This window comes from Sminthopsis crassicaudata, chromosome 4 (genome assembly GCF_048593235.1).
Source record: "Sminthopsis crassicaudata isolate SCR6 chromosome 4, ASM4859323v1, whole genome shotgun sequence".
Classification (NCBI taxonomy): Eukaryota; Metazoa; Chordata; class Mammalia; order Dasyuromorphia; family Dasyuridae; genus Sminthopsis; species Sminthopsis crassicaudata.
The window spans coordinates 185,471,207-185,489,898 of record NC_133620.1 but is presented as its reverse complement, the minus strand read 5'-3'; the positions used below and the strand labels follow the sequence as shown (position 1 = coordinate 185,489,898).

The 18,692-nt window shown below is 33.5% G+C and overlaps 1 protein-coding gene across 1 annotated transcript in view; it reads left to right on the top strand.

Moving 5' to 3' along the window:
• The window catches only part of RFX6 (regulatory factor X6), a 66,985-nt gene extending 49,728 nt beyond the window's left edge, over positions 1–17,257 (top strand). The window contains exons 13-19 of the mRNA XM_074264692.1: positions 2,761–2,870; positions 4,762–4,879; positions 6,935–7,057; positions 8,580–8,789; positions 11,227–11,739; positions 13,201–13,422; positions 16,313–17,257. Of these exons, the coding sequence (XP_074120793.1) occupies positions 2,761–2,870; positions 4,762–4,879; positions 6,935–7,057; positions 8,580–8,789; positions 11,227–11,739; positions 13,201–13,422; positions 16,313–16,488 (1,472 nt within the window). The 3' untranslated portion in view covers positions 16,489–17,257. The remainder of the gene's footprint in view (positions 1–2,760; positions 2,871–4,761; positions 4,880–6,934; positions 7,058–8,579; positions 8,790–11,226; positions 11,740–13,200; positions 13,423–16,312) is intronic.
• Positions 17,258–18,692: the final 1,435 nt, after the last annotated feature.

The following is an 18,692-nucleotide window of genomic DNA, read 5'->3' as shown; positions in this document are numbered from 1 at the left end:
AATGCAGAGTAAAATATGAGGATAGCCCAATCCAGAATGAGGTCTAATGGTAGCCCAATCCCATTTTGATTCTGTTCTTTGTGTGTGTACACACACATACATGCATTTCTGTATGTATGAAATTGCTTTGAGGTCTGTCTCTTACTCCTCCCCTCCCCCCATAGTATTGAATTTGGTACTTTGATAAGCATGAAGGAGCTAGTATTTAAAGGAAAGAAAAAATATAAATAACTTCATTTTTATCTAAAAATTAGCAAAATAATGAAGTTACATTGAATTCATTAACTCTCAATAATAATTCTTTTATTTGACAAAGGTACTTTTGATTCAAAAGATCTTTTGAATTTATTTTGTGAGGTCTAATATGCTGTCGTAAGAGATAGTTTTGCTTTTATACTTGTAAATCTTAGTTACTTGAATTCTAATTTCAAGTTTTAAAACATATAGTTTTATAAAAGTTTCTGCTGTAATGATAATTTAAAAAAACAGTAAATATTTCTTATTCCTCCACTAATTTCTGAGTTTTCCTACTTTTCTATATTTAGTTATTGCTCTATCTCACAATATTTTAAGCAACAGCACTCCAGTACTTAAGGACAGGTTAGTTTAATTGATCTTTGGATATTTCAATATTTTAACAAGGTCTTACTTCTAACATTTATAGTTTGGTTTCTAAGTCTAGAATGCATGTTATGATATAAGAACATATTTTATGAGTCAATCTAATTTATACAATATAGTAAAATTCATCTACTGTTTTATCTACTATTATCTAATGAAATAGAGACCTTACCAGGTAGTCATACTTAAAGTTGATTTGAGATATCTGCCTCCTCAGTGCTATAATCTTATATTCTGATTTCAAAAGTTAATTATAGTACTTCTTATATATTATCTGGATGTGTGATTGAGGGTGGGAAATCATTCTGCAAGCAAGATATGCTTTTAGGAGATTATTCTATCAGAAATTAGCTAGATGCTAATTTCTGCTGACTCAGACCTCAATTAAAACTTCAATTTAGCAAAATAAAACACTTAAGAAATTATCAATGAGTTAAGGAGAAATAGTAAGGATTGTTTTCTCATTAATAATATATTATGAGAATCTTTAAATTTAATATATCAAATCACAGTAAGAATATTTAACTTCATAATATAATAAGAAAATTAACTGCAGAAGTGCATTGATTAAATTAATTAACAGTAACTTCTGGAAGACATATCTATAAACTAGGATGCTGCCACTCCTACATCCCTATCACCTAAAAGAGACTATATATTGTGCCAGGCGATGAGAATTAGAACAAACAAACTGTTCGGTCACATATGGTTTCTTAGGGCTTCTATAATCATAGCCATTTGTCACTATCAGAAACTAATAGCTTCAATGAACAATAAAACAAGCAACATATTGTGGTTGGTTTTCTATCAAGCCATCCAACATGCTTCTCAGGGTCTTCTGGGCATGTTTGTGAGTTTATGACATAAACCATTAATGAAAAGTTTACATTTTTCATTAGGGCATAATTAGGACATCAGCTGTGCTTTATATGAATTTAATTTGCATTTACATAGCACATATACAAGTCTTCTCATTATTATCCAATGTGGAAAGCTTCTTGGATGTGTTATAATCCCCATTTTAATGGACAAGGAAACTGAGGTCCAGAAGGATGAAATGGCAAGTCAAATTTTTTTACTCAAGGTTTTTTACTCTTCTAGTACTCATCTAGTTTGATTATAACACAGTAGCTAGAAAATGCCAACTGAGTGAATTCTAATTTTTTTCATTATAGTATATTATCCTAAAAGTTAATTTTCCACATGTACTAAATGCTCAGTTGGGGCATTAATTCTAAATATATGTTTTGGCTGGAACCTCAATAAATCTGAAAAAATACCACCAGTACTCCTGAACTCGAATCCTTTTTTTAAATTTAGAAATGACCACAAGGAAAAAAAAAGTTCTAAACAATTAGGCCATTGATGTACTTTAAATTTGCTTTTACATAATTTTTGAAAAATTTTCATTGTGAAGTGGAAAGAGTTGTGGCTTTATAATTAAAAGCTATGGCTCAATATAAGTTTCAAATGTGTGGGACCTTGACCTGAGCTTTTTTCTTCATTTATAAAATGAGGATAAGAACTCTAGCACTTCTTACTTCATGGGGTTCTTGGGGGGAAAGTTCATTGTCAGCCATGACAGACTACATAAATATTAGTTGCTTATTTAAATTAGTTTCTCTGCAATTAGATATAGAATTCAGTTTAAAAATTAAGGAAATTTAGAAAAATAAAACACAACATTTCTTCAGAAGAGATTTTTAGAAACATAAAAAACAGATAAATTACATATATCAAAATTACATATATCACTTTAGGGTTTGGAATGGGCTTTGCCAATATTATTCCATTTTATCCCACTGCTCTGGGAGGTAGGTACTCTTATTTTCATTTTACAGATGAGGAAACTGAGGCAGGAGACTTTGATGAAGAAAAGAAATCTATGAAAGTTGTTCAAGATTTCAGAAACTATATAAATTGATTGAGAATACACAGTAAAAATGACCACACTAGCATGTAGGAAGCAGGGAGGGAAACAAAGATGAGACATTGGCATTGCTCTGAACTCAGGGTGCATTTTTTTCTGTTTTAATGTTGTCTTTTCTTTTGCATGCTATAAAATTGTCAATGGTTCTTGGTGAGTGGATTTGGGTTCTGCATATAGTGCAACATTTTGTTTTCCTTTTTACATGGTAGATGACTCTATTACAGTGTTTCAAGAACTAAAGGATTTGCTAAAGAAGAATGCCACTGTGGAATCATTTATTGAGTGGCTGGATACTGTGGTAGAGCAAAGGGTTATTAAGGTACTGTTCTATGGTTTTATCAGATTCGTGATAATAAAAACTTTGTTTTAATAGTTGGCTGAAGTTTCACAATGAAGGATAATTTAGGGATGGATAGACGGGGAAAAAGGGATGGTTGAAAGTATTTTCGAAAACTTCCGCAACATAATATGTAACATTCTCTATCAAACCCAAGTAGAACTGTGCATATGGATACAGAAATCATGAGTTTTAGTCTATTAATAATTATATAAAATTTTACTTCAAATTGCTATAAAAAGAATAACGCAAATCAAAATGAGGCTTTTTTTTTTTTCTTTTTCTAATAGCCAACAAATTGGCAAAGATGACAATCAGTGTAATAGTAGATACTGGAGAGTTTGTGGAAAGATAGCCACATTAGTATACTCTTACTCAAAAAATTGATGCAATCATTGGAAAGCAATTTAGAATTAAATTTAAGAAACAAAAAAGTAACTAAAGTGTTCATATCTTTTTACCAGAGATGCCAATACTAGACATATATTCCAAGAAAATAAGCAAGAATTATGGGAAAGAATAAAAATCTTATTTTCCCATTTACCAAAGGTTGGTTCTATGATGAAATAACATACTTAGAAAAGCATGGATCAGAGAATATAGGTATGAAATGTAGAAACTTAAATCTAGCTCAGATTAAAATAAATAATAAATTATTGCACCACAAAATGTCATTTTGAAAATGTAATTTGAAATTCTTAATTCTAAAAGCATTCAACATTTTGTGATGATTTGTGATTTCTTTGGTTCTTTCTGTTAACTTTCAAGTCATTCATCAATGAAACCAGACAATCAGAGTGTAGAAATTGCTTACTAGTCCAAGTTATGGTGTGAGGACTTGCTTGTATCATTCAGGATCAGATGAGTGCAAGTTAATCATTTATGGGACATGTAACCCTTCCCCTGCACTTTGCCGTCTGTTCATTTTTAAAGTGCTGTCACAGGAAAACTCAAGAGATAACATAATTTTGTAGACTATTTCAATTGAGCAAGTAACAAATTCTAATTCTATTCTATAATATTATTATATGAGATAAAATGCCTCTTACCTGAAAATGATAATAAAGGGGAGTTAAGATTAAAGCCCAGTATCTTTTAACATGATGCAGTAATTAGTACGTCAAGAACTATTGTGGCATAATAGATAGGCTTGGAGTTAGGAAGACTGGAGGTCAATTTCCACTTCTGTATAATTATAATAATAATAATGTAATAGTTAAAATTTATATAACACTTATTATGTGCCAGAAGCAGTACTAAGTAAGCATTTACAATTACTATCTCATTTAATCCTCACAGCTGTCTCAGGAGGTGGATGCTCTCACTTTACAGATGATGAAACTGGGGCAAACAGATTTAATGACTTGTCCAGGGTCACACAGCTAGCAAGTCTTTGAGGCTGGATTTAAATTGAGGTTTTCTCGAGTCTAAGCTTTGTGCTCTGAACAGTGTTAAGAAAATTTAGAAAAATAAAATGCATAAAATTTCTTCAGAAGAGCTTTTTAGAAACATTTATAAAAATAGCTAAAATTTATATATCACTTTAGTGTTTGGAATGTGCTTTAACAATATTCCATTTTATCCCACTGCTCTGGGAGGTAGGTATTCTGAACCATGTAACCCTCTGACTGTGTCACCCTAATCAATTCACTTAATGTCTCAGTACTCCAGATAATACTCTAAGACTCTTAAGTTTCAGAGCTGGTGCTGCTTTACATTGTTAAAAGGAATTTCCTCACTGAGTTGCCTATACCAATTAAATTACAGATCAGTCTAAACTAATATGTCAGTATTTCTATTTTGTGTTTTTCTGGGCATAAATCTAATGAGAAAGAGCAAGACTAAAAGTTTTGGATTGTCCCTTTAATTTTAGACCAGCAAGCAAAATGGCAGATCCTTAAAGAAGAGGGCTCAAGATTTCCTATTGAAATGGAGCTTCTTTGGTGCTAGAGTCATGCACAACCTGACTTTGAACAACGCCTCCAGTTTTGGTATCACTTCTCTGCTTTGGGAAACTCCTCTGAAATGTATTTTCTGCTTAGTGCAATAGCTGGATTGATCACTTGTAAAACTGATTTTTCTTCCTATTTTTTTTACACATCATTTGTACTTTATGGAAATGTAATGTTGCATCCGTTCAATGCTTGGATTTTTTTTTTTTGACTTTGAAAGAAAAAGAGGAGAGACTACAGGTTTTCCATGCCAACGTGAGTTGTATGTGGGAGCCACTGGCTTTTGGCTATGCATCCAAAATGCTACTCTATAAGAATCAGAGAATCCTAGAATGTCAAAGTTGGTGTGGACATCAATAGCCATGTAGTCCAACCCATAGGGGAAAAGAATGCCCTCAATGATATCTGAGGCAAGACTTCAAGACTCCGTCTAGGGAGAGCTCTCTGGCACAGGAGTCAGGGAGAAGAGCCACATAGACCCATTTCTAGGTGTATCTGATTAGATATTAAACCATCTTTTGTTACTTATATTACTTGAGTGGGGGAAACCTGAAAGCTATGTCTTTTTTTTTTTTTTTCCCTGAGGCTGGGGTTAAGTGACTTGCCCAGGGTCACACAGCTAGGGAGTGTTAAGTGTCTGAGACCAGATTTGAACTCGGGTCCTCCTGAATTCAAGGCTGCCACCTAGCTGCCCCCTGAAAGCTATGTCTTGAGTTATGTCTTTCCAAAATTGAATGCTTCTGTTTATTTTCTTCCTGAAATGATTTTAGTGAAATGAAGATTAGCCTATAACTTACAGAATTAAAGAGTTGTTAGAGCACTCAGAGGTTGTGGCTTATTTAGCAATACACGGACAGTATGTGGCAGGGGTGAGACTTGAATTCAAGCCTTCCTGACTCTAAGGCGGACTCCCTGGCCACTATCCCATTTAGTTTCTTGACACTTACTCTTATTCATAAGATCTTTCTTTTTTTGTTATTGTTCATTTGTTTTTGAAATCCTTTTAAGTTCCTTGAAGTCAGATAACACTTGAGGTTTTTCTTTCTTTATATCCTTCATGTATGGTGCCTTTCTTATAGGAAGCATGTAATAAATGCTTATGAATATAATTGAATTGAAATGTAATATTTAAACTAATTGAACTAAAAATATTTTTCAAAATTTTTTGATGGCTCATTGTAAGCAAAGAAAAGGCCAACTTTATCTCAAATGCATTTCTAAAAAGACTAGAGAAATAGTATATGCAGAGAATGATTATACATATAACATTTATTGTTTAAAATAGAGCTTCTTAAACTGCAGGTTGTGACTATATAATTGAATATGGAGATCATAAAATTATTATTTATTATCATAATAATGAATTATTATTGATTTGTAGACTTATTTTATATACCTATATATTTGGGACCCCATAAACATTTCTTAGGTGAAAAGGGGTCACAAGTGGAAAAAGTTTAAGAAGCCCTGATATAGAACATTATGTATCGGTTTCATTTTTAGTGATTTCTTCACTGATGTTAATGAAAAATATTCCCCTTTCTTTTTTGTTAGGCAGCTTATGGATAGTTTAAAAATGAGTCAAGGACTTGCCAGTATATTGGATTTTCCCCCCTATGAAATATATCAATATCTTTTAAAAAATAAAAGATAAAGTTTTTTAAATTATAAAGAAATCTTCTTTTGATATCTTTTACAATTATGCTGACAACTGTCTAATTATTTGATATAAAGTAAATAGTCATAGTACAGAACTGGCCCCACTCTCCTGCAGTTAAAGCTTATCTCATTCCAGTGTGTGCCTCTTTAAGTATAAAGTATGTCTCACTTTCATCGGTATTTCACTTTGATGTAATTAGGGCCCAAAGAGTTTGAGGGATAGTAAACACACTGAACTAGCTGAGCCAGGACAAAGAAAGATTAGAGTTTCAGGTTAAGCATGTTGGTCTTGGCAGGTCATATAAAGTCCAACGATTATTTGTTTATTTCACTTGCTCCTGGCAAAGTGTTGAAAGATGGTCATGGAGATAACTGGGTTACATTCATTTTTTTGTTCCCTTCCTCCTCCCATTTCTACTTTTTTCTTCAAACAAGGTTCTTTTCATTTGATCCGAATGCTTTTGGATGAATATATTCTACTAGCCATGGAAACTCAATTTAACAATGACAAAGAGCAAGAGTTGCAGAATTTGTTGGAAAAGTATATGAAGAATTCAGGTAATTTGAGAAATGGATACAATTGAGAAATACATAGACTTTATTTAACCTTACATTTCATATTTTTAAAGTGAATAAACCAAGTGGGCTTAAGAAGCAAAATTTTCTCAAAGTACCTCATAATGCTTTTTTTGCTGAAAGATAAAATATTTGCATTCAGAAAACATTGTGGTATGGTGGGGAAAAGGTAGGTTTCTATAGTTAAAGTATCTGTGTTCCAATCCTGAATTTTGTTGCTTGCTAATTTCTTATATGACCTTGGATTAATTGTTTAACCTCTCTGGATTTGTTTTCTCATCTGTAAAAACTGGGGGAGAAAAATCTGTTTCCTGATCTGTAAAAACTGTAAAAAAAAAAAAAAAGTCTAAACATTAGATGACATCTATAACTCTCTTTCAATTCAAAAATCTATGATTCTTTGACCAGATGCTAGTTTATTGGTTAATTCATTCAAAAATAATGATGTACCTATGTGCAAGGTGGTGTGTTTAGAGAAGCATGATTGAAGCAGGAATGGGGAGAGGAGAGAACAAAGTAATATGAGGCATGATTTGCGCTATCAGAGGCAGATAAGTGATGTAGTGGATAGATCACTGAGTGCTCTTGTTCATGATTTCAAATCCATCCTCAGACACTAGCTGGGTGGGCCTGTTCAAGTCTCTTAACTGAGTTTCTCATCTATAAAACAAGATGAAAAAAAATGGCGAACCATTCGTGTCATTGCCCCCAAAAAACCCAAGGGATGACAAAGAGTCAGACATCATTGCAATGACTGAACAACAAATTGAGCCCTCAATTTCCTTGTACTCTTCTAGGAGGGGAGATAAGATACATATAGTTTAAATAACAGAAATACACATTAACCATTATGTGAATAGAATGTATCATATATAGAAACACTCCTAAATTTAATGTTTATATATTTCAATAATATAAATTCACCAATAGATAGGGGTGAGGGATTGTTGTGAAGACTTTATGAATATTTGGTAGTCTGATTAAATCAATGTTTCGAAGAGTAAGAAATCACTTCTTTTGAGAGTGACAGCTATTTTATGTTACCTGTAACTCCAGAATCAATGACTTAAGAGGTAGCCATGGAAAGGAAGAAATACAGACGTCAGCAACTGAGGAGCCAGCCTTGGAGGCAAAAAGACTTTTTCAAGGCTTGCCTCTGACAATTACTTAGATGTGTAACCATCAGTAAGTCACTTAAATTTTTAATGTCCATAAGCAATTCTTTAAGATGACAACTTACAGTTTTGTGGCTAATCTTCATTGTTGTGGGGAGTCCTTACACTGGAAGTTCTCTACAATGATGAATTTGTAAATCTGGAACTCCTACACTTTCCCCCAAAAAAGTAGAGGAAGGAAAGATCAATTAATCTTATTTTTTTAATGGGATATTTCTTCAAAACCTTAAACTAAATGATCTAACTTTCAGGTACTTTCCTTCTCTTTGACCTGACCTCATAAGCTGTGTAAGTAAGCAAATGGGACTTTCTTGTCTTAATCTTTTCAGATGCAAGCAAAGCTGCCTTCACTGCTTCACCAAGTTCCTGTTTTTTGGCTAACCGGAATAAAGGGAGCACTGTTCTTAGTGATGCTTCAGTCAAAAATGAATGTCTTGCTGAGGCAAATTATGTTTCTCTGCCCCCCAACCAGTCTAGTATCTTGCCTTCTGCTTTACACCCTTTCTCTCCGGGAGATACAGAGAATATGCAACTTACAGGTATGGTGTAAAATAACTAAGAACAATATTTCACTATACTTCAACAAATGATTTCGTCTCCCTTCCCATTCTCTTTCCTAGAACTGTTCTACTCTAATGATTCTGAGAATAGGAAAGATTTAACCTAATCCATTTGGAACCTAGTAAACCTTTCTACTGAATGATAACAGCAATTGCCATTAATGCTCATTATAATGGGTACTACTATAATTTCTATAATGACAAAATTGTTATTAATAACATAATTATATCATACTACAAGTAGAATTTTATCTTTATTATATGGATAAGGAAACCAAACTTTCATCTATGTAATGAAATTCAAACATAGTTCAAGGGTGGGGATGGAGAGGGGCAGATTTAGTAACCTAGTTTTATTATAATGCTTACAAATATTACTTTTTTGCTTTAACTGACTGTAGCAAAGCTATATCAACTCTTCTCAATAAAATTTTTTCTTCAAACTAGTTTTTGTTTTATGTTGGCCTAGGCTTCCTTTGTTGCTAAAATGGCTAGTGATTAATAGATAATAGCAATAATAATAGTGTCTTACATTAGTACTCTTTTTAAAAAGTATTTTTCTTTCATTTATTTCATATACGTCATCTCCTTTGATCAGTATTATAACCCTTTGAGGAAGAAAGGAATTGGTTTATTCTTTCCATTTTTTAGATGAGGAAAATGAGAATGAGAAAAATCAATGATTTGTTCAAGTTAATATACTAATTAATAACAGGTAGAATTAAGTTTTTAAGACAGTGCTCTTTCCTTTTACACTATGCTACTATATTGCAGATTCTAGGCAAACATTATTCTTCTAAGAGTCTTTGTAAGTAATGGCCTTATGTATATCATTAGTACTAAGTAGTACTAGTAGTAAAATCATGAAAACCTAAGCACTCCAGGCTCAATGATTTTTACTAAATTTCAATGGCATTCATATGACATCAAAGAATAGGAAAGTATTTAAAAGCTAGATAATTAAATTCAAGGTTTTGAATAAATCTTCTACTTAAAAAAAGCAGGTGAATTTATCTTTTCTTCCTCTCAATTTTTGGAGAAGAGATCAATGATTCCATTTTTATGAATCCTTTATTGTAAGGAACTTCCAGTATAGTGTAGACTCCAAGGTTACATGGTTGTGGCCAACTGAATGGCTATGACCATTGTCCTGCTTGGTAGTCAGTATCATAGAATCACAGAATTGGAAACATCTCCAAGGCTATCCAATCAAAGCTCTATCTAATCTCTTTTTTTATACCCAAGAAATGCTTATCTAATCTGTGTTCAAATAACTTCATTTAAGGAGGAATTTATTGCTTCTCAAGGCAACCCATTTCACCCTTGACAGCATCAATTACTTATTAGAAATGACTTCCCAAATAACCAAGCTAAAATCATATTTTTTAATGTTTTCCTAGGACCAGGAAGAACAAGTCCAATCCTTCATCATGGACTGCTCTCAAACAATTGAAGATAGTTATAATATCACTGCCCCCTAATTTTCTCACTAAACCAAATGTTTTTAGGTCCTTCAGCTGATCCTTATATGACATGCTATTGAGAGAATTCACTATCGTGTTTGCCCTTCTCTGGACAGTTTTCAGTTTATTAATGCTAAAATGCAGTTCTCAGAACAGAATCCATTACTTATACTTGACCAGGGCAAATCATTGTAGGGTTATTACCTTCCTAGTCCTGAATTTTGCTTTTCAATACAGTCTAAGATAGCATGAGCACCTATGGTGACTATAGAATGAGTTGGAAAAGAAGACCTCATGGAGGAAGTGAAATAAGAAGAGGAAAGAAGGGAGGGAACACAAGAGAATTGGAGATGAGAAGGAAATGCATCTCAAGTATGGGAGGCAGCCTTTGTGAAGGCACTGAATCAAAAGATAAAAGTAAAGACTTTTGGAGAAGTGGTAGCAGTTCAATTTAGTTGGAATTTAGCATATATGAAGTCGGCTAGCTTCTTTTCTGATTAAACTGCTCTACAAAATCTTTTCATCTTCCCAAGCCTATTTCAATTATACTTGATATATAGTATATATTACTTTCACATATGAACAGAACTTATGAAATAATGTAACTTTTAATAAAAGCTTTTAGCTACAATATTTAAGGCAGTTGTAACCAGAGATCAGGATGGAAGATTGAAAGAAATTATGTTTCTCTCACCTGGTTAATTAACAATGTATACTTCAAGCTCCACTTTTTTTTTTGTTCTTAAGGCAACACTTCCTTGTCATTCTTCATGCTTGAACACACTGATTTCCTTGATAAATGTAGGATTTATAAAATATTATCATTTGCTATTTATTTTTTTAACTTTGATGCATTGAATTTCTTTAGTTCTGAGATCACAGACTTGTCTACTTTAGTAATTCTTCCAAATATAATTTCATATTGATGTTTCTATTATTTTGGCTTTTTCTAGGTCCAGTGGAGCTGTCTCAGAGTACTGGTCACCTGGTGACACCACCTATTTCTCCAGCCATGGTCAGCAGAGGAAGTGTCATCAACCAGGGACCAATGGCTGGGAGACCTCCCAGTGTTGGTCAAGTGCTATCTGCTCAGTCTCACTGCTCATCATACTCAGAGCCCTTATATCAGACTCTCTCACAAACAAACCAGAACTATTATGGGACTAGCCACAACTACCAAACCATGTTTCGAGCCCAGACCCATCCAACTACAGGAATATATCACCACAGATCTGAACATAGTCGGTTTATGGCTTTAAGTGAACAACAACTTTCTAGAGACTATTTCAGTAACAGCTGTGCTGTGTCTCCATACAATGAAAGATCATCTTCAAACTATGGATCATCCTCAACCATGCAAGATGCACACAGTATGCAGTTTCTAAATAATGGCAGTTTCAATTTCCTGAGTAATACAGGGGCTAATGGCTGCCAAGGATCCTCATATCTTCCAAATACACCTAACGGTATTGGAGAATTTAAAAAAAAACTTCTTTTATTTTCTTAAGCTAGTTTTATGCTCCAAGTAAGGTGAAGTACACAGTGGTATTTGTGTAACCAGAACGAATGAGTATAGATCTATCTATTGCTGACCCATGCAAATTTCTGGTGGCAGTTAATTTGGTTAGTTTGTTTTTTGTCCCCCATAAAAATCCATTCTAAGTTCTTTGACTAATTTTGTTAACTTTATAAGTATCTCTTATTTATTTAACCAAAGAAAAAAGTTGTATTAAAACTGTGATAGAGTAACCTAACCAGAAATAGGAATTTATCCTCTACTGAAAAATGATTTGCCCCTTAAAGTAATTCCTTAATATTGAATTGCTGTAATGCTATTCTTTGGAAATAATTAGGGATAGATATTTCCTAATGGTTCAGCTTAGAAAATTATTTGAATATAATAACTTAATGAGGGACATGAAATAAACAATTAGAGAAACTGTTCAGTTCCCTAGTTTTCAAAAAATTGAAAATGCATTATGTCCCATCCATAAACCATTCTATCTCCCAAGATTATTGTACCCTCCTATAATCTGCCCCCAAATATATAATCTATGATAAATAATATGGAACCTCTGAAAAGACAATGATATTCTTTGGGGTAGTTTTTAGTGCCACTTCTTGGAATGATACTAATTCATCTCCTCCAGTAACACCAACTTTGTAACAGTTTGTGTCAATTGTTTCTACCTTTGATACATAATAAAAATGTTTAAAAAATCTACTCATTTAACACTGAATACCTATTATGTACAATCACTAGGAAGGATATTTTAGGACATATGTAGATAAATGAGAGGGGATTTTAGCTCTTATGGGTCTTATAATCTGGTAAATTTAATTTGGTATTGTTTTATGAAATCCTTAATTTCTTAATACATATATGTGGCTTCTCTTAATGTTATCCAAGGGTACACCTGTGAATTAAACAAATTCTTTATCTAGGAACTAAAATAATGATCCTGATCCGTCTTTCTTCATGCACCCAAAAGTCCTTTTAACTTTAGTGATCATTAAGAAGGATATCAGAGGCCAGTCTAGTCTTCTCACTTTCCTCTTACCATTGAGGAATTGAAGAACAGAAAGGTTATGATTGGACAAGTAGCACAAGAATAAAAAATGTGGTCAAAGTCATACAAATAAGAAACATCAGAAGAGGATTTGAACATAGGTCCTTTGCTTTTAGAACCAGCACTACTTCTGCTTCCTTATTATTATCCCTCCTGAGAATGCATATACCAAAGACCAAATTATAGCAAAGCTAAATAGTAAGAGCAATATTGAAAAATTAGGAATCTTTATTTGTATAATGAATGAGCTTTCTTAATATTTTAAGATTTCCCCACCCACTCCACCTTCATTCAGGACTAAATGAACTTTGGAGCAAATTAATCCATTGTAAAACTGTCATCTTTTTTTGTTGATAGGTTATTATGGAAACAATGTAAACTACACAGAATCTCATAGGCTTGGATCAATGGTTGATCAACATGTGTCTGTTATCAGCAGCGTGAGCAGCATTCGTTCACTGGCCCAATACAATGACATCCATGATCCCTTGAATATCTTGGATGATAATAGTCAGAAATCAGCAAGCTCCTATTACACAGACTCATCCTCTTCAGTTGGCTGTCGGACTTCAACAATAGGTAAGTATTTGAGCATATTTTATGCACACACACATGCAGACATTCAACACCTCTTTTTAATTTAAAATCTTTGGGAGTTATCTGTGGGCATTGAAGGGTACTGTATCATATGTATATGAACACATACATGTACCCACATACATGTATACATATATAATACAAAAATATGTATATATATGTACACACATATATGCATTCATTCACATACATGATTTAGATAAAGTGTTTCTAATTCTGCTTTCTATTCATACTGCTTTTGCCAATATATGGTCTTGGAAGGATTTTCATTGTTGTTTAGTTGTTTTGGTGTGTCTGAGTCTTCTTGACCCCATTTGGGGTTTTCTTGGCAACTATTGAAATGGTTTGCCATTTCCCTCTCGAGATTATTTTATAGATGATAAAATTTAGGCAAACAGGGTTAAGTGACTTGCTCACAGTCAGGAAGTATCTGAAGCAAAATTTGAACTCAGGTCTTCCTGACTCTAATTCTGAAGCTCTTTCCACTGTGCCATTACCTTTCATTTAGAACTGATATTAGATTGATGTCATAAAGATCCTAGGGCAGAGGAACTACATATTTGTGGATATTTGCTGGAAGCCTACTTTTCCTCTATCTGTTATTAAGGGAAACACTGAGTAATGGACTAACTACTAGCAATATTCTTTATTGCTCTAGCATTTCCAGAGTAACAAAACAATGTCCTTAGAATACTATCTGAGATTATCTTGTGCTTTGTCAGAAGCAGGAGGTGTGGGGAGTGTGTGTTGGGATATGTGTATAGTTTGTCTCTTTGTGACTATTTTCCATGTCATTGTCTGGCTAACCTGTCAGTTTGCTTGGCAGGACAACCAGAATTGATGTAATAATCAATTAAAGTTGTCACTGACTGGTGTCATGTACATTAAGAGCTCAACTAGTCAGTGAAATGGGTAGAAAGAGGAAGACGGAACAATCTCCTCCCATCAGCTTTACATTTTTATGTGTTCCACAACTATTTCTGAGGTCCATTAGCACAATATTCTAATATTCAGCCCTCCTTCAGAGCCTCACAGGGAAGAAGGGTGTTGACTCACAATCACTGAAGAAGAAAAAATGTCATTAATATCCTTATCTTATTCAATGTAGTCTTTCAATAATTTGACAGGAAGCTTTTTTTTGCTTTCCTGTGGCTGAGTAGTGTCTAACAACACATCTTCTGTCCTTTGCAAATGGTCATTGCTTTTAGATTACTTTAATGAAGCAGAAAATATCAGTCTAGGAAGTTTCCTCATCAAGGGAGACTAAAATGTTCCCATTGTAACTCTTTATTTTATTTACATAGAGATAGTGATACTTTTGATGGAATGATGCAGTTGTATGCATTTGTAACATAGGGCCAGTTTGCAGGCAAAAAGAGTTTCAACTAGATAAAGCAAAAAAAAAAAACACAAACAAACAAAACAAAAAAAAAAAAAAAAAAACGAGGAGGAAGTTAAGTGGTATAAAATGAAATGAGAATCCTTTTAGCTTCTGTCCCCAAATTCCTATGGTTAAAATCCCAGCTTTGGGAGATGCTGGGCAGGAAGCTAGAACTTGAAGGTTCTTTAGAGACCATTTAGTTTAGCCCCCTCTTTCTCCCTAAGCTGCTCCAAACCACACAGATAATGATAGCAGAGTTGAATTTTGATTCAGGTTCTCTAACTGCATATCTTACACTTATCACTATATGACAAATGTGATGAAAAAAATTCAGTTCATGATGACTCTTTCCAATAATGAGATGATTGATGCCAGTTCCAATCATCTTTGCGATGAAGAGAGCCATCTACACCCAGAGAGAGGACTGTAGGAACTGAATGTGGATCACAACATAACATTCTCACTCTTTTTGTTGTTGTTAGCTTGCATTTTGTTTTCTTACTCATTTACTTTCTTTTTTTGATCTGATTTTTCTTGTGCAGAAAGAGAATTGTATAAATATGTTTATACATATTGGATTTAACAAGTATTGAATTTCTTGCCCTCTGGGGGAGAAGGTGGGGGAAGGGAGGAGAAAATCTGAAACACAAGGCTATGCAGGGGTCAATGTTGTCAAGTCATACGTGCATATATTTTTAAAATAAAAAGCTTTATTTAAAAAAACAAACAAATTAAAAAAAGACTAGGTTATCAAAAAAAAAAAAAAGAAAAAAAAAGAAAAGAAAAAAGATTTAATTCATGAGACAGCTGGTGTTGCAGTGGATTGAGACTCATACCTGGAGGCAGGAAGCCTCTAGATCTGACCTGAGACACTTACAAGCTATGTGTCTTTAGGCAAGATGTTTAGCCTCTTTATCTCAGTTTCCTCAAACACACACACACACACACACACACACACACACACACACACACACACACACATATGTATATGCTTCTTCCCTTCTTTCCCCAACCTAACAGATACTTTAAAAAGTGCCTAGTATGTGCAAAGTACTATGTTAGATATTGGAAGAGAAACAACTTGGATTTTTGATGATTATGAAAAATGGTTCAAGAAGAAAAAGACTGAATTTTCTGGGGGAATTAAAGAATAAATTAGATGAGAAAAGTAATATTAAATATTATGCTATGATATTAGGGAAGGACACACAATTAGGAGAATTGTGCAGAGAGCCACTGACTTAATGTTATTAGTTGGGTGAAAATGAATAAGCCACCTCATCTCTCTGAGCCTTAATTTTAAAATCTGTAAAATAGGAATAATGATAATTTTACTATTTACTTCACAGGGTTGTGAGTTGAATCTTTGTATAACTTAAAATAAATTATCATTTAAAATAAATTATTGCAGAACATGACAGTTAAAGATGAAAAAAAAATTGGCAACACAATCTATAGGTGGTGATTGCTTTTTTTCCCTTTGTCTTGCAGCCTCCAGTATGTCAACAGCAATTCCTGCATCCTCATCTCAGTGTATGTTTGGAACTTCTAGTCAATATCCAACTCAGGAATCTCTGGACTCCCATGGAACAAATAATAGAGATGTAGTGTCATCTTTGCCACCAATCAACACTGTCTTTATGGGAACAGCAGCTGGGGGGACCTAGACCAGAAAATATGATGCGTCCATTTTGAAAGCATTCCCAAAATCACTGATCCAAAGACCACAATTCTCTCAGTTTTCTAAGAGAGAAGAGAAAATAGACTCTGCTGTAGCTGGATATTATTCTTGAAGTCACTTCATTGATAAACAAAAATTTTAAAAAGACCAGATGATCTATCAAGTCATCAGAAAACAAACACTTGCAAAGAGTACATTGCACATGAATCATTTGATATGAGTTCTTATTATAGTTGTAGCTTCAAGCATCAGCAAGCTAATAGAATTAGTAGGGATTTGGAAAAGCAAATATTTCTATTATGGAGAATTCACATTTCCCTTTCTAATTTATTGAAAATGTCTTTTCTTTCTTTTCCTTCTCTTTTTTTCTTGTTTATTTTTTTTTAAGAGAAAAAGTTTATTTAATGCCTGTATACTGTCCTTTATTTATTAGTATCACAGAATCACTGTTTACCGATCCCTTATTTGACTACTTGTCAAATGTATGTGCTCTACCTCCTATGGAAATGTTTACAAAGTCAAGTTTTGATTCAATTCAGCCTATGCCAAAGTTGCTTGATTTTCAAATCTTTTGTGCTTTAGTAGATTGGTTTCTGTTACATAAGGATAGTTTTAATTACGTAACTGAATGGAGACCAATGCTTTCTACCTGTTTAAAGAAGTGAAAAAGATGAGGAGAAATAAAAGAGGGAATGCAAGGAAATATCTCAAAAATTAAAATGTTTTTGACATGCTTTTTCTATTTGTTCTCATGAATGGTGCTATTTTTAGATAATGTAGCTTTGGACTATCTTAGCAAACAGACTTGCTCAATAGTTAGATACATTCTGCAATATGCAAAGTAAAACAAGAGAGGTATTTCCAAGGTTCTACAAAAAACATAAAGAAAGAAAAATGAAGCCAACCAATCCTTTCTGCCTTACATCATCATCTGTAAATTGGTACCAAGAACATGGTAAAGAAACTTATGAAATTGACTAAGATTTGGAAATAATTTCTATTGGAAAGAGATGTGGGGGCATATACCCACAAGTTAAAGTTTATTAAAAATAATTTTATCACATGATTTATAAATTTTAAAGAATTTGACACATCATTTACATAATTTCATTTACTTTCCCTTTTTATATATCCTGATAGAAAAGGCAGCTATGTAATCAGTAAAATAAGTTGGGAAATATAGAAGTATGAGGAATGATTCCTTCTCTTTTCCCTTCTACTCACCTCCATGCAAGGAATTCACAATCTAGATGAAGAGAGAAGATGAGAAGGCAGCTTAATAATGAAAAGGACCCTGGATTAGGACCCTTATTCCAACTCTATATTCTGTTCCTTAGCTGTGTGACCTTGATCATTTAACTTTCCTGGATCTCAGTCTCCTCATCTATAAAATAAGGTAATTGAGCTAGATCAGAAGCAAGGTATGTCTGGCTCATGGCCCATATATGAAATCATTTGCTAAAGCAACTGCAGGTGATGTTGAGCTGAAATCTAGGCACAGCACTTTCCATTGCTTGAGTTCTATGAGTTGATATTTTTGTATGGCCCCTAGTGATGTTATAAATATCCATATGGTCCATGACAGAAAAAAATTCCATATCCTTGAACTAGTTTATGTCTAAAGCTTCAACATTTTATACATTTATGAGACTAATATAGATGAAACAATTACAATGATCAAATTCTGCAATATGGTGTCTTACGGGCTGTTGTCATTGTCCTTTGTTCTTGAAGAGGATCAATGACATCAGAAGGGTGATGTTTTACTTTGCCAGTGGTTTGGATTTAAGTGAGGTACAGATATGCAAAATCATCAGCCCCATTCTCTCCTCCAGAGTCACTGAAGTTCAGTGGCAAGCTGTATAGGTAAGGATGATTGGCGATGGCTTCAAATATAGTGGAGGAAATGTTGGCCTTTTTAAGCTTTGGTCTTTTCCAGTTCTCAGTTTATTTGAAGCAGCCCCCAGTAAATGCTGAAGAATTCAGAGGAGGAGGAGTTCAGTGAAACTAGAAGTAATTATGGAAAGCTTTTTGGAATACATGGTCCTTGAACTGGTTTAAAAGCCAATCATTCAACACATTAAGCGCTAATGTTTTATTAAATATCATCCATGGTAATATAACCGTGGTTGATACATAGATCAATAAGACATGATACCTATCTTCAAGGAGTTTATAATCTAGCAAATT